Below are 15,863 nucleotides of genomic sequence, written 5' to 3' on the forward strand. Positions count from 1 at the left end.
TATTGCATGCAGCATTACTTATTTGTTTTAGACCCACTGTTAGCTAACCATTTTCTGCGCACCAGTTGGTAACTGGATATAAGCCTGATGTTTCACATTTACGCATATTTGATTGTGCCGTATACATGCCTATACTGATATTTCAAATAGCACTGCTACGATCACAGGAATACAAATGGGCTCAACTACATCTACCAACAATACACCCACAATAACACCTGGTACACCATCAGCGGTAGCAACAGCACCAATAGGCATAACATCATCACTCACAGCAGAAACATGGGCTTTTCTAATTTCAGCAAGATGCAAGCATGATTGAAAATACGACTGGTACGGAACGGGGTCCAGTACACTGGTGCAATTTATCAACGACAGGATAAACCACCAACAAAAAGCACCTTGGTACATGAGGAACATGATCAGAGAAATTCGACATCACCTCAGCAATGCAGACCAACTAAAGATCACACATACTTATAGCGAAGACCAACTATCGCCCTTCTTTTAGAACTTGTAACAAATCTGAACAACTAAATTGGCCAAGTACGATAATTTTGTGGGCTGAATAAATGAAAAACCCTTGCAAAATCACATTTATAAACTTCGTATAAAGTTTAGAAAGAGTTCACAAATACGTGTAATTATAGCAAGACACTATTTTAGCACTACTAGTGTTTTTCTGAACTAAACTGTAAATCACAAACACTAAGGTACAAAATGTAATCTGCGTTTACTCTCTTTACTTGGCCCAGGCAACTGCATCGATCTCTGCTTGTGCACTTCTGTATAATTCCAACCTTTTCCCAAGAGCAATTCGACGTTCCATTATTGCTGGATCTTCATTCAACAATCCTGATAATTGCTTTGTCTGCCATCAAATTTTTTTACAGTGATATCAATTAAAAAAATCTTTCACCATATAAACAAATGGCACACTTGCAAGAATTAAGATCAGATGGGTGATTCTGACTAGGGTTTGAAGAATTAAAAGTACAACAGATAACCATCAGTACTTACATCCTTGGATCCCAATTCTGTGAAGAAATGGTCGAGTAGTGAGCGTTTGGCCTCACGGACTTGACAATAAACAATGGATTTAGGAATAGAGTTTCGCAAACTCCCACATACCATGTTGACATAAGACAAGACATTTGATCCTGTTGAATTTCACAAGACAGGAAAGTAACACACAAGATGAGTACTAGAGAAGAACTTAATATTTCTATTGCAACAAGGACAAGTATATGAAGCTAGAAAATGCACACTGAGTCATTTAAGCGTTCCTAATTTCAGCATCAATAAGCACAATTGACCTTTTCTACATGACGAGATAATGGGTATGTGTTAGTTACCTATCCGGCGAAGATATGAATCATTATATCGATCAAAAATTGAATGTGTGGGATTTCCACCCTTCTCAATATCTTGCGGAAGCTTTCGGAAGAAATCAACAGTGAGGTAACTAGACTCCATGTCAACCAATTTAAGAGTTGCTTTCTTACTTTCATCCCTCATTCTTTCCAAGGATTCAACAGCTGCATTGGTAACCTCCACTCTGAGACCAGGGTACTGCTTTAGCTCCTGCATACAACAGTAACAAAAATGATAAGTTTCTACAATTCTTAATGCTCTGAATTAAAAGATTACATATAGAAGCGACATAGTCAACCTTTTATTGATATATAAGTTCATTGCGGATGAAGAAACAGGAACCAGTAGGAACTTACCACAGTCTCACTGACAGCCTTATGCACAAGGTCCTTCAGTAAACTATGAACCTGTAATCATAACAACATAACTTATAAGCAGAAGTTCAATAGTGCATCAGGGAATATAGGCAGTGAGTTAAAGGAAGGTATACCGCATCAACTGCTGCCTCTGCAGGACCTCTGATAGTAATTAGAGAAGATTCAATGAGACGGCGATATCCTTGTTCAGGAGCGATAAGATGTGGTTGGTAACCATCTGCTTCAGTAATCAGCTTTCTTACGTTCTCCATAGCGAGTTGCTTGTCAAATTGCAATCTTTTTAAAGCTGCAGGAAGTTGATTGTCGAAAACATTGTAGATTTTATCACCACCTGGGCGTCTACAGGCATAAGAAAATATCAAACAAAAGATTAAGTACCATTTTAAAAAGATAAACTGATGTGCACTGTACAGTCATGAGAAAATTCAAAAACCCAGAAATTAAAGGCCAACTACAGCTACATACATGCCGTCAAGATGTTCTTTGTAAATTCCATCAAAAAGACGACAAATCTCCATAATTGAGTACAATTTACCCTGCAAAAAATCACAATTAGCGAATTCGGCCAAAAGACGGCAAATCTCCATAACTGAGTGCATATTTGCTCATAAGTGCATATTGAAGACTAAAGACAATAGACTCTGAATGGAAGACTGAGATATGAGCTAGACTTACTCCAGCATCAGTAGCAACAGGCTTGCCAAAACGACTCAATTCCGCCTCTAGTTCAGCAATACTTTTATTAATTAGCGACTGGAGGCCTGGGATGCGGGACTTGATTACAGTTTCCAAGTGCTGCAAAATCGACCATTATGCATCAATTTGAGTATGAAATAAACCAAAGCTCATAGATAACTAAATATAATTTTAGGGATAGCCAGACAACTCAAGAAAAGAAAATCAAGCGATTGTCCCTCTGATCTGTTCCAGAAACTGTGCATGATAATACAGAAGAAGAAAAGAAAAGTTACCTTCGAAAGCATCTTTCCTAGATGCTCAGAACCCATTCTATGAGCAAGATGCCTGTACTCAGGGGTACTTGCAAAATACTCCCTCTCTCTGCGACGAGCAGCGATCATGTCAACACTCTTGTTAATATCGGCTTGGGAGCGATTAACAACACCAATCCAAGGGAACTGTAGGCGATATGATTTGCCTTCCAATATCTGGAGAACCCAAAGAATGTCAGTCAAAGACATCACCCTCTCAACCAATATATAAACTTCAAATTCTTAGCCAATACACTGAATCATACATTCATATTCAGAACATATCTTCCACTCCGTAGTTTGAATACGAATAAAGATCAAGGATATATCTGACGATAGGACAAATTTTCAGATGATCACTAAGAACTGTGGGGAAGTAATCAACTTACATCAACAGCATCGGTGCCCTTATCCATGAGATCAATCTTTGTCAAGACTCCAAATGTTCTTTCCCCTAAGAAATGCAAAGAGATATACTAAGAGTAAGGAACTGCCAAAATGGAGTTTACCTAAACATGAAATTGTGATAAACTGTATTGGATAAGGGGATCTCTAAAGAGCTCCAGGAATCTGGACCAAATGGAGTAACAAAAGCTCACCTTTCGGGTCTACATCACGAGAAATTTTGATAGCATCAGAGGTGGCCAAATCTTGATTGGCAGGTGAAACTGCTAGAATCAAACAATTGGGCTGCAGGGTAAAGGAGAACGAAATCAAATTAAAGAAAAAATCTCTTTACTAGTGACCAAACCATTGTCTAATAAATAGGTCCTCAATATGTAGGAAATCACAGTCTAACAACCAAAGCATGGTCTAATAAAGAGGTCCGCAATATGTAGTAATCATAGTCTAATGACCAAACCATGCAAACTTACATTTACAGTAAACCATTCATGAAGGACAGCGAACCTTCACTAGGTTTGGAATAATGCTCATGACTCTATATTTCACACCGAATTGTGTGGAAAAGAAACATGAACAATGAAAAACAATTACATTACCTATACAGTGAGATATCAAAATGATGTGTTCCAAAAATTTACTCCCGGTATACTTATAAGGGATTTCTTGTCAAGGGTTTTACTAATGTCAGTGGCATAGCTAACTTTAGATACCTACATTTCATTCTAGAAATCATGGTACTGAATAGGTAACAGCTCCAGTGCCTAGAGCTCATAAAAGACGAACATGGACCACAATATCTCATAAAATTCAAATAAACCTAAGAATATACACAAAAGAACTTCAGCACTGTAATAAGATGATTTTATGGGTTATAGGATATATACCTTCTCAATAAATGAGCGAACCATGTTCTCAATGTCCGCAACGATGCTATCAGATTGACCATCTACAGTCCCAGGTTTACCAGTCAGTTAATTTCATAGTAAGAAAATAAGTTGAATAATAGTACATTAAATATTACAGCAACAGTACTGTGGGCATCATTCCACAACTGAAACCTAAAGAAAAGTAAATGAAACTTACCAATGGCAACTTTTGTCAATCCAGGAAGATCGATCAGGGTCAAATTCACAACTGCGGAGGTTCAAAAAACAACAACAGAGATGAGCCAGATGACCAAAGAAGCAACAGCTACAAACTCGTCATCATTTTAGGTATTCAAACTTAAGGCACCACTTCTCACAGAAGAATAAAAACAAGGGCACAGATGTATCACGTTGTATTTGTATAGTCTCAGTTGAAATATCTAGTCTATTTCATAAACAAACAAAAAACAGTAACCAAACTTAAAAACCTTACCATTTGGAGAGTAAATACTAAGATGAATAGGAACACTAGAAATTCCCTTGCCACGCCCTGTCTCTCGATCAGTCTCATCTCCAATCTCCTTCCTCACAGCAGCTAGCACACATAAGATAGAGAACAAATTAATAAAAAAATAGAACAGGCAAACAAATATCATAACTACCTAACCAACATTTGCGTTTGGAGATCTAGTAAAATTACCAAAATCAGTGAATCTCTTTCTAGGAAGATGCATAAACTCTGCATACTCTCTTCCTTCATCAATCTTATGTAGCTGTAGCACAAGAGGTCTCCTAGTCACAATCCCTGTAATCACCACCACATTCCCCTTATCAGTCCAAAATCTCACAACAAAAATCTAAAACTAAAATCAAACTCCAAACATCAAATTTCAATAAATTAGTTACCAGATCCACGAGGCAAGAAATCCTTTCCAACAATACTCTCCAACACTGAGGATTTCCCAGAACTCTATTTCAATAAATCCCAAATTTCAACCAAATTAGTAAAAACAAAACCTAACTCAACCGATTCAAAATCAGCCAAATCTGAAATCATCAGAGATCGATCTAGACACGGATCGATTGAAAGAGAAGGATGTTCATCCATACCTGACCACCGACGACGGCAATAGCGGGGAGAGAATCCCATAACGTTGGTAATGCAGATTCTTCACCATGATCACCTAAAGCTGTACATGCTCTCTGTAATTTGTTTACTAGTGATATCAAATTCTCCATTCCGATTACTTGATTTCTTCTAGGGTTTTCTTCTTCTTCTTCGTCTCTGGAATTTCTAACAGAGAGAGAGAATTTGAAATCGAGAGGAGAAGTGAAATTTGTTTTGAAAATTGAAACAGCAACAAACATCTTTTATCAGCTGGATGTCGTGTGTTGTATACGTTGACTGTGGGGTCCACGCGTAGTCAACTTTTGTGGGGGTTTTTGAGTCAACAAGATGTGTGGGTGGAGATGAGCATGTAGCATGTTTGATGCGTTTGAGATGTAGTTTAGAATAATTATCGGTTTATTTTGAATTTTTCTCTCCTTGGTGAGTTTTATTTGGTTATTGAAAAGCACGATGCTGATCAAAGTTAAAAACTTAAAACGAAAGCAGAATGGTAGGACAATGCTGATCAAAAATTACCGTGGAAGACAAAAATAAAAATCATTGTGGAATGGTAGGACAATGCTGTTAAAATTTATCATGGGAGATAAAAATTACCGTGGAAACACAATGGGGAAATCATATTTTAGGGTAGTAAGTCGGATCCAAATATTGTATAAGGTAACGGTGTTAAAAAATTTCAGTAACGATACTAGCAACAGGAATTCTAAACTTGTTAACATTGGAATGAGATTAAAAAATTAGAAAAACAAAAAAACAAAAAAAGACACAAAGAAACATACGTATTTATCAGAGAACATTGGAATGAGATTAAAAAATTAGAAAAAAAGAAACAAAAAAAGACACAAAGAAACATACGTATTTATCAGAGTCTGAGTCAGAGTTAGCTGAGTCAGGTGCAAACCAACAAGCTGTAAGCTCCTTGGGTGAAATCAATACAACTCATTTCGGTGCGCGCAAATCCGCTTGCATGATGTTAAAATGGTAATGCATTCTTGTATATGTATCATTTCATCCCATGAATGATTTTATGAAACTATTATCGTTTGTTCAGTAAAAAATCACACGTGTCATATAAGAAATGGATCATTTATATGTTGCTATAACAAAAGAGGAGTTATATATAGTATTTGGATATAAAATTTTGATTATGAACTCAAGCCGAATCAGGAGAACCGTAGCCGTAAGGATTCTTGCTAGCCCAGTTCCATTGATCCCTGCACATCTCATCCACTCCAAATTTGGCGCTGCAAAACCCATGAAATGTTATTTACCATCGCGTTTGTTTGTCTTTGCAAGTCATTGTAGTTGCAGAAAGGTAAAATAAGTACCTCCATTTCAGTTCGCGCTCTGCCTTGACAGTTGATCCATAAACAACCTCAGAATCACCTGGACGACGCTCAGCCATAACCAATGGGATTTTCTGAAACACAATAGTGCGATTTCAACAACAAAAGGAAAATGATCGAAAACAAGAAAAATACGAAAAACTGAACACTGGAAGTACCTTTCCTGAAGCTTTCTCAAATGCAGAAACCATTTCTAAAACTGATGTCCCCTTGCCAGTTCCCAAGTTGTACACATCACAACCTGTCATTCAATCACTATGAGTGTGAATGCAATTCCATATATACAAATTCCGAAACAATTTGTATGGATAATGCTTAATGTTTCAACATATCCCTGCAAGAGACCAAGTCGTGTAACGTCAAGTAGGATTACAAACCCATATTAGCGTCAGACAGCTTATTTACTGCTGCGATATGCCCGTCCGCTAAGTCAACCACATGAATGTAATCGCGAACCTGGAATCACGAGTAGCATTGAACAGTAAGATTCCCGTATATAAAGATGTAATGTCTTTAACCGATTCAATAGTTTTCAGAGACATACCCCTGTGCCATCCTTTGTTGAGTAGTCAGTTCCATATACAGTAAGTGCAGGTCTCCTTCCTACGGCAACTTGTTGTACAAAGGGCATGAGATTGTTAGGGATACCACGAGGATCTTCACCTATGCGACCACTAGGATGAGCTCCAACCGGGTTGAAATATCTGAGCAATATGATTCTCCATTCATTGTCTGAATTATAGAGATCACGGCAAATCTCTTCAATGAAAAGCTGCAGAATGAGATGCACTATGGTGAGCTCTTACTGGATTAACTCTGCATCTATTAGTGTTGCATGTCGCGCTAATCTAAAATATACCTTTGTTCGCCCGTATGGATTTGTTGCAGATAGGGGAAACTCTTCTGTACATGGAACTTCCTTTGGCCACCCATAAACTGTCGCTGATGACGAAAATACAAGCTGAAATAACCAAAAATCCAAAAAAAAAGTATGACCTATTCGAATTCTTTCAGGCTACAATGAGAACGGAATGCAAGAACACATAATAGCAACAAGTACGCGTACAAAAACATTTTGGCGAAATAAGAAATTCACTTCAAAAATCTTGTATAAAATGTGGAATGTGCAGCAATACCTTTTTACAGCCATGAGCTTCCATGACTTCTAAGAGATATTGGGTTCCAATAATATTGTTGTTATAGTAAAGCAATGGTTTCTGCACACTTTCACCAACTGCTTTCAAGCCAGCAAAGTGAATGACAGCTTCAAAACTGTAATGCAATGCAAATTCATAACATCAAAAATAAACATTAAAAACATCAAAAAATAAGTGCAAATTAACTTCTGAATAAACTCTTTAATTTCCAAAAAAAAAAAAAAAAAAAAAAAAAGACACCTTGTGGATGAAAATAATTTCTCCAGTGCTGGTTTGTCACGGAGATCAATCTGCAAAATATGTTAAAGACAAATTGGTATTATGAACTAACATAGGTAGTCACTCCATATGATCTAGGCAAGGGGCAAACGATGTCAGTTGCCCATCTGACTCCTTACAAATCCTAGTGTTATACATTTACTTTCAATATCTCCTAAATTGGGCTTTTCCGTTGCTCGCTGTATTCGATAAAACAATAGAATATACGCAGTTATATATCTCTCAGCGTAGAGGTGTAAATTGGGCTGTGTCAGCACGAGCACAGCCCAGCACGCTAAAAATTGAACCCAGCCCATCCCAGCACGTGACTTAGCCCAGCACGCTACATCACGTTAGTTAAATGGGACGTGCTGGGTTTGACTAATGGGCACAGTATCCCAGCACAGCACGCGGCACGGATTAGCACATGGCCCAGCCCAACACAACACGTTAAGAAAGTACGTCATAGCATGCACAAATACATAATATAATAAGGTATAATACATCACATTTTGTGTATATTTTACAAAAGAGTTACTATTCTTTCCAGTTTTTGACCTTTTATACCTGCTTATTTTTATAACAACAGATATAATACCTAAATATTTGGAAATATCGTTGTTATAATGTCATTACCTATATATACTTGACTAGAACATTAATTCACATGTTGTCTATTTAGATATCGTGATAATGTCCGACTTAATGCATACCATTAAGTGACCTCAAATTTTTTATAGCACGTGTGCCAGTACGACACAGCACGGCACATCACGTTACGTGATGTGCTTGTGGGCTGTGCTGTGTCTAGCTTTTGACTAGTAAAGCCCAACACGACACAACACGTTTAAATCGTTGGCACAGCCCAGCACGTTACACGTGAAGCACGTGACTTCGTGTGCCGAGCTGTACCGGACCGGCACGTTTTACACCTCTGTCTCAGAGGTTGATTCTTATGCTCCTAGATTAAGAATGCTTGAGTATCGAAGCACAAAATTTACCTGAAAATTGTTAGTGCGGTAATTCTGTTTTCGCCCCTTTTACTCTCAGCTACCGCGCTCATAAGGGTTGTGGTTGAGATCATGAAAAACTAACTACTCTTTTATTTTACAATTCTGTTCATGCTAGACGATATGCGTGATCAAAATCTTGGTATACAACTTCTACAAAAACCCAAAAACATGAAATATATGCATACGTACCTTGTGAAAAGAGAGATTGGCAGCAAATTCATGACCAGCAAGTTCTTTAACCCTATCCAAAGAAACCTCAGAAGAGTTATCAACATTATCAATCACCACAACTTTATATCCGCCAAGGAGAAGCTGCAAAACTGTATGACTCCCGATATACCCAGCACCACCCGTAACCAAAATACTCTTCTTCTCCATTAAAACTCTGTGCGGTAAGAATTCTATGGAGAAGAAGAATGGAAGTTGAGGGCAAAACGGTGGTGGTGATAGGGGAATAAAGTTATGAGACTTTTTTTTTAATGAAAAAGCAATAAAGCTTCTTTTAGGTTTGGGGGTTAAGTAATTGTGTGGCAAATAACTGGTCACTTTATTCCGTTCTTTTCTCTCATCAGATCGTGAAAGTCTTGTGATTCTCCTTTGGATTTGCATTAATATTTGCGCCAGGAAGTTCATGACGATCTCTCCGGATTTATTGTGGGAGGTAGGTTACTTGTTGGAATTTAATTGCTATTATCTATTGAATCTGAATCTGACTCAACGTTTTATGGTGTATAGAAAATATTTGGGTCAAGCACGTACGTCTGTATATCTAACTTGTTGGGCACACATCTGACCAGATTTTACAGGTTTTCTATAATCCTAACATTTCCGGATCTGACTCGACTCGCCATTTTATATTGTTTGACTCGAAAGTACTAGCAGAGGGCACGTGAATTGCACGTGGTAAGTATATCAACTGAATACGTTTGGGAAATAGCAGAAAGCAAGATTGTGTTAACAATTTTTAATACATTCTTTAAATATAAAATCCTAAATATTAGGAAAAAAATAAAACCCTAAATATTTGGAAAATAGCAGAAAGCGAGATTGTCTTAACCAATCCTAAATATCAACTGAATACGTTTGGAAAATAGCAGAAAGCGAGATTGTCTTCCAAACGTCGATGGCATCATTTCTCTATTCAAATTTCCAACACTAACAACTGTTAACAGAGACTTCTCGAGGTCCTCCTGGAAGAAAAAACGTATGAAAAAAATTACCAATTACTCTCAAGGAAAAAAAAAAATGCATGCACCAGATCAGATTCAAGAATTAATTTTCCGAAAGAAGGTGGTGATGATAAGGGAGTTAATTAAATCCGTCGAGTTTTACAGTTCGGATGATGTTTAGATTTTATGGAAGATATATGAAGTTCTTAATTTTATTGATTTTTCTGTAGGTATTTATACATCAAGTTAACTATAAGATAAACTACAAGTAACTAAATTTACACGTATGGACAAGATAAAGGAAGACTAAGTATTATACGAAGATAAAGGAAGACTAAGACTAATACGAAGTTGTTGTAGAAGATTTGCGCGATCTATGAAATCAGTTGAATCTGGTAAGTCAGTCTGACTTATTCTTCATTATTCTGTCTCCTCAAGATTAGACTTTAAAAGCCATCGAGTTTCACAGTTCAAATGGTGATGATCAGGGAGTTAATTAAATCCGTCGAGTTTTACAGTTCGGATGATGTTTAACCACTTGTAATTTTCACATCAACAATGTTGATTTTTAATGTCAGTACTTTCGTTAGATTAGGGTGCAATCTGATTATTACTTTACATTGGGTTTCAGCGATATTTGATGAGACGTCGTTTATCGTCAACTAATTCGATGTCATGTACTTACCATATGTGAGAGGGTGCCCTTATCATGTTACTTGTCAGTCTTTAGTAATAGTTATGGTTGGTAGTATTTAGTGTAGGAATGAGTGTGTTTATCAGTGTAAGGCACGTTTAGACGGGAACCACCGGGGTGACTATCTGGCCGTGGATCCTAGGGTAGTAAATGAGAGTTATATATGGTCTTGTGTATGTATTGGAAGAACTATCAAATTATACTCAAATTAATCGTTTAGTCGATTTTAGGCTGTTCGCAAGAGCAAAGAAACTTGATTCTCTGAATCAAGTAATTATCATGTCATTGTACATCCAGGTACATGATAATTGGTATCAGATTCGTTTCGATCCATGGGTGATTTTTTGTATCGAGCTAGGGAGAAATGGCAACTCTATATCCATCTACTGGATTTGAAGAGACAATATCAAGATCTGCTTAAAGAGGTACCTTCATCCAATCGAAATTATACTCTTTGGGAACTAGAGTCACAAATCAACTTCACCAGGCTTAGATGGGAATCAATTCACCTTCCACCATCATTTGTGAAGCAGTTAGGGTCTGGGGTTATTGAATCTCAGCAGATTCAGGAAGAAATTCACTCTGCAGAACAAACATTGGAAGAAGCTGGGTTTCCAAAAGAAACACAGACTGAAGAGATGTATGTGGCTGAAGAATTGATTGTTGATTCTCTCGATTCTCTTGATGAGTTTATTCCATCGTTCTTCTTTGTTGAAACTGAAGAAGATGATGATTGTCTCGATTTCGAATTTCTCATTCCTTTGTTTTTCTTCGACGAATAGGAAGATTGGCCTGATGAGGTGCAGTTTCAAACTTCAGAAGCTATGAGTACTGAGGGTAGTTGTGAGAAACTCCAAATCTTAAAGGAGTTCGTCAGCGGTAACAAAAGAGTCATTGGTAAGAATCGTTTTGCTCTTATTCTTGCTTATACTCTATTATTGTTTGATCGTGGAAAAGATTACAGACTCATTAAGCATTTTTCTTACTTAGCTGGAGTTTATAAAATTGGTTTTGATACAATTACTTCATATTCTCTTACATTAAATGTTTGTTCAAATTCAATGGATCAATACGATGGAATATCTGTGTTTGAGCTGCTCTCTAAGAATGGGTACTGGTCAGCTTCTTGGTCTGGTGATTCAATCGAATGTATACCAACTAATGAAGGTGTTATTAGTACTACCAGAATGATGTTTGATAAAATTTCCAGAGTAAGGCTGTGAAATTGAGTGATACTGGAGTTTATTTCGTCTGGAAGATAAAAATGAGTAGAGTTTTTGACCGTGGGAAAGAAATTGAACTCCTGCAAAGGTATTGTAAATTTTCTTTAGAATATTTGGATGGCATTTCTAGAAACGAATTTTAGGAGCTGGTTTCTAAGAATGGATACTTACGAGATTCGTTTTTTACTGGTTCAATTGCTGGAGCACCATCTAAGCTTGCAATTATTCTTACTGCTAGGAGTTTGAATGTCAATGTCTATCTTTATTTTCAAGATACTTGCTCATTATTTGATCGAGGTAAGTACGCCATTTTTTCCTCGATATATTACTGGAAATTGTGTATCCGATTGCTTGTTAACTTTGGGTACGAATCCAATTGGGTTACAGATTCCATGGTTCTTGTATGTGTTGTTCATCACACGGATATTCTAGTTGATAGTAAGTTGTTCGTTCACATGCCTGGGAGAGAGCGATTTTGCATATTATTGTTTGCTAGAGTAGGTAATATTGGGCAGGCTAGTCAATTATTTGTTCAAATGCTTAATATGAGGGGAGAAGCTTTTGTTCTTTCACAGCTGCAGATAATTTGGGTTCCTTGTCGTAGCACCAATTATATACCAGCTGGAGTGATATGTTTACAATTGTTTCATTCTCTAGGTACAACTCATGTTGTTTTCGGAATTCATATTTATACTTCTCTGTTGTTGCTTACACCTTCCAGACGTTGCTTTAGATACTTCAGCGACAGTTTCTATCTGCTCTATCCATTGCCTATCTCTGAGTTCTATAGTAACCATATCTTTGAATTTCCACAAGAAGGTGTCCAGGTGTTGCATCTCAACTGTCGTTATTTATCTACATTTAACTTTACTCAGTTGGTGCCCCGGGTAATTCAACCACTACATGGGAGGCTGGTGGAATACTTGAGGTGGAAGTTCAAATTAGTTCCGCCTGCTTTGTAGAGTCTGAGAAATGCTCACTGGATTAATAACAATTTAATCTCAGTGTTGTGTTCGGGGCTTAAATGGGATACTGCATCCTGGAATTCAGTGGTCACTCAGGTCCTAAAGAAGTACGAGGTTGAGAAGGCCCAGGAAGGGAATGATATAATGCATAATATTATTGTGTGGAGTTGTTATATAAATGCAGATTTCTTACTTATGCAGCTCACCGACGGGTTCCCTATGGAAGTAAAATGTCTCCGTATTCGATTAACAAAGATTCGCCTTAACGCAAAAGAGGAATATGATGTATTGGGGGTTCTTGCGATGAGTTTAAAATGTACCATTAGATTTATTTCAAGCAATATTGAAGTTAAAGTTGATCAGGAGGTATGTAAGGTGCAACTTCGAGCTTCTACTTATCAATTACTTATGTCGTTGGATGCTTGTGGATTTTGTCGTAATCATATGCTTCCGAAAGCTCATTCTTCAGCAAGTAAGTCATCTGCGATATTGAAATCCAAAGGAGATTTTTTGGTATTCCCTGACTATTCTCTCTTGTATTTGCGCTATCCTCAACATGAATGTTCTTGCTACTATCGACTATTACAATTGGTATATCGGACACTGGATGGTTATACAAAGTTAGGGTACTATGAACATAAAATGAGATTACAGCTGATGTTCATCGTGATTCACATCCCTGTTGTGTCGATGTTCGTGTGGTACTTGGAGTGGAAATTCAAGTTGTTTTCAACTGGGTTGTGCAGTGTGATAAATGTTAGGTGGGTTGATAATATTTTTATCTTAGTGGGGTTCCTTTACATCAAATGGAAATATAAGAGCAATTGGTTCTGCGAAGGCGAGGTCCATAATCAAATTGCCGCAAATCTTCTGAGGAGCAATATGTTTCTGTCAAGTTTACGGAGTATGGAGAATACTAGTGGTGCTATATGGGTTTTGAATGAGTTACCTGAAACACTTGTCTGTATGGGTTATCGTCGTTTATTGTCTGATAGAGGTAAAATGCTCGACAGTGTAGTGATGTCATTTCACAAGCACTGCTCTTTTGGGTTCCAGGCTCCTATGCACCTACTAGGGGAGTGTCATGGTTCGTCAGAATTTTTTTATACGGCTGATGGGCATTTTGCAGAATTCTTATACGTCAGTAATTCAACAGTTTTATATAAATGCGGCATTTTTACAGGGTATGAGCATTGCAGTTCGCATAAAAATGGTCAGTGATTGCTGGACGTGATACTAAGGTGTGCAAGGGTCTTACATATAGAAAGGAAACTCAATCCAAACTCATGGTGGGTCGAAATAAAATATACAAATGTTGATGGTCTTCTTGAAGTGGGCATTTTTGTAGAGACACAAGTACTGAAGTCTGACCAGCTATGCCTGTGCCTGCCCAGATAGAAGACAACCTTGCGATCAAATTCTTCATCCTTGAGGACAAGGACGTTTTGAAGGGAAGGGAATGTCATGCACTTACTATATGTGAGAGGGTGACCTTATCATGTTACTTGTCAGTTTATAGTAGTAGTTATGGTTGGTAGTAATTAGTGTAGGAGTGGGTGTGTTTATCAGTGTAAGGCACGGTTAGACGGGAACCACCTGGGTGACTATCTGGACGTGGATCCTAGGGTAATAAATGAGAGTTATATATGGTCTTGTGTCTGTATTGGAAGAACTATCAAATTATAATCAAATTAATCGTTTAGTCGATTTTAGGTTGTTCGCAAGAGCAGAGAAACTTGATTCTCTGAATCAAGCAATTATCATATCATTGTACATCTAGGTACATTACATTCGGCCGATCAGAGGGAGAAATTGGTCGGAAAGAATCAACAAACAAGAATCTATGCAATAAATCCTTGTTTGTTAGTTGAATTAAGATCATCGTCAAGAATTCATTTAGTTTTTAATCAAAACTGGTGATAAAACATCTAGGTGACCAATTTTGTGGCACAAAAAAATCCAGTCATATTGTTTTTAATAAATTAGAACAATTTCATTAAAAAGTGGCACAAAAATCCCAGGCCAAATAATTAATAGTAAGTAAATTTAGTTTTTATTACTTTAAAAAAAGCCAAAGATACCCTTTTTGTCTTTTCTTCTTCTTCTTCTTTCCTTTCTTTTTTCTTCTTTTTTTCGTCTCCTTCTCCCAACCACCAGCAACAAATATTTCCACGAACATCAGCAGCAACACCTCCGTATCCTCTATGAACACCTCCGTCTCCTCTACAAACACGCCTCGTTTTCTTTTTCTTCAACTTTTATGTTCAGATGTATCACCAACAGTAGCTTCGCCACCATTAAACCAGTCGATATGTCCAGATCCGCCACCAACAAAACCTCCGCCTCCTCCATTCACATGATCATCAACTTCTTCTCTTTTTACGTCCTGATTTTCCATCAACAACACCGCCTCTTCTTACTTTAGTTTTTTCCCACCACTACATATCAGATCCGCCACCAACACTGCTTCTGCCTCCTCCTTCTATCATCTAAAACCACCACCAATACATTCAAATCGGCCACCAACAACACCGCCTCCTCCTTTTATCATCTAAAATCAACACCAGTACTTGCAGATCCGCTCCCAACAACACCTCCGCCTCCTCATTCAATCCTCTACAATCACCACCACCTTCTAATGTTTCATCACCAACAAATGATGACCATCGTCGAAATCAACATTAATTGTGTTGGGGAAATGACAGATTTATGATGAAACCAAAAATGGTTTCATTAAATTCTGACAGTTGGTGAAAACAGTTAACTTATGATGAAACCAAATTTGGTTTCATCATAAACTTGCCTATTTTCTATCATGAAACCAAAGATTTTAATGATGAAAATTAAGTTTATGATGAAACCAAATTTTGGTTTCACCTGATTTTTTCCTAGTTTATT

General features: G+C 37.4%; 2 protein-coding genes across 2 annotated transcripts; both read right to left on the reverse strand.

Moving 5' to 3' along the window:
- Positions 1–569: 569 nt before the first annotated feature.
- On the reverse strand, positions 570–5,359 carry LOC113339988 (dynamin-related protein 5A). Its single transcript, XM_026585205.1, has 16 exons — positions 5,122–5,359; positions 4,918–4,981; positions 4,712–4,816; positions 4,505–4,606; positions 4,229–4,279; positions 4,030–4,091; positions 3,340–3,430; positions 3,130–3,194; positions 2,723–2,917; positions 2,427–2,546; positions 2,217–2,287; positions 1,865–2,090; positions 1,731–1,781; positions 1,356–1,584; positions 1,021–1,160; positions 570–871 (listed from the first exon to the last, which is right to left on the reverse strand). The coding sequence occupies exons 1-16, from the start codon at positions 5,248–5,250 to the stop codon at positions 743–745; spliced, it is 1,830 nt and encodes a 609-aa protein (XP_026440990.1). The 5' UTR covers positions 5,251–5,359; the 3' UTR covers positions 570–742.
- Positions 5,360–5,978: 619 nt separating this feature from the next.
- LOC113340360 (UDP-glucose 4-epimerase GEPI48-like) lies at positions 5,979–9,415 on the reverse strand. The gene is made up of 9 exons (XM_026585567.1): positions 9,104–9,415; positions 7,884–7,933; positions 7,623–7,758; positions 7,346–7,447; positions 7,031–7,258; positions 6,864–6,942; positions 6,645–6,727; positions 6,469–6,560; positions 5,979–6,384 (listed from the first exon to the last, which is right to left on the reverse strand). The coding sequence occupies exons 1-9, from the start codon at positions 9,290–9,292 to the stop codon at positions 6,294–6,296; spliced, it is 1,050 nt and encodes a 349-aa protein (XP_026441352.1). The 5' UTR covers positions 9,293–9,415; the 3' UTR covers positions 5,979–6,293.
- Positions 9,416–15,863: the final 6,448 nt, after the last annotated feature.

The sequence above is a fragment of the Papaver somniferum genome, unplaced genomic scaffold (assembly GCF_003573695.1).
Source record: "Papaver somniferum cultivar HN1 unplaced genomic scaffold, ASM357369v1 unplaced-scaffold_21, whole genome shotgun sequence".
NCBI lineage: Eukaryota > Viridiplantae > Streptophyta > Magnoliopsida > Ranunculales > Papaveraceae > Papaver > Papaver somniferum.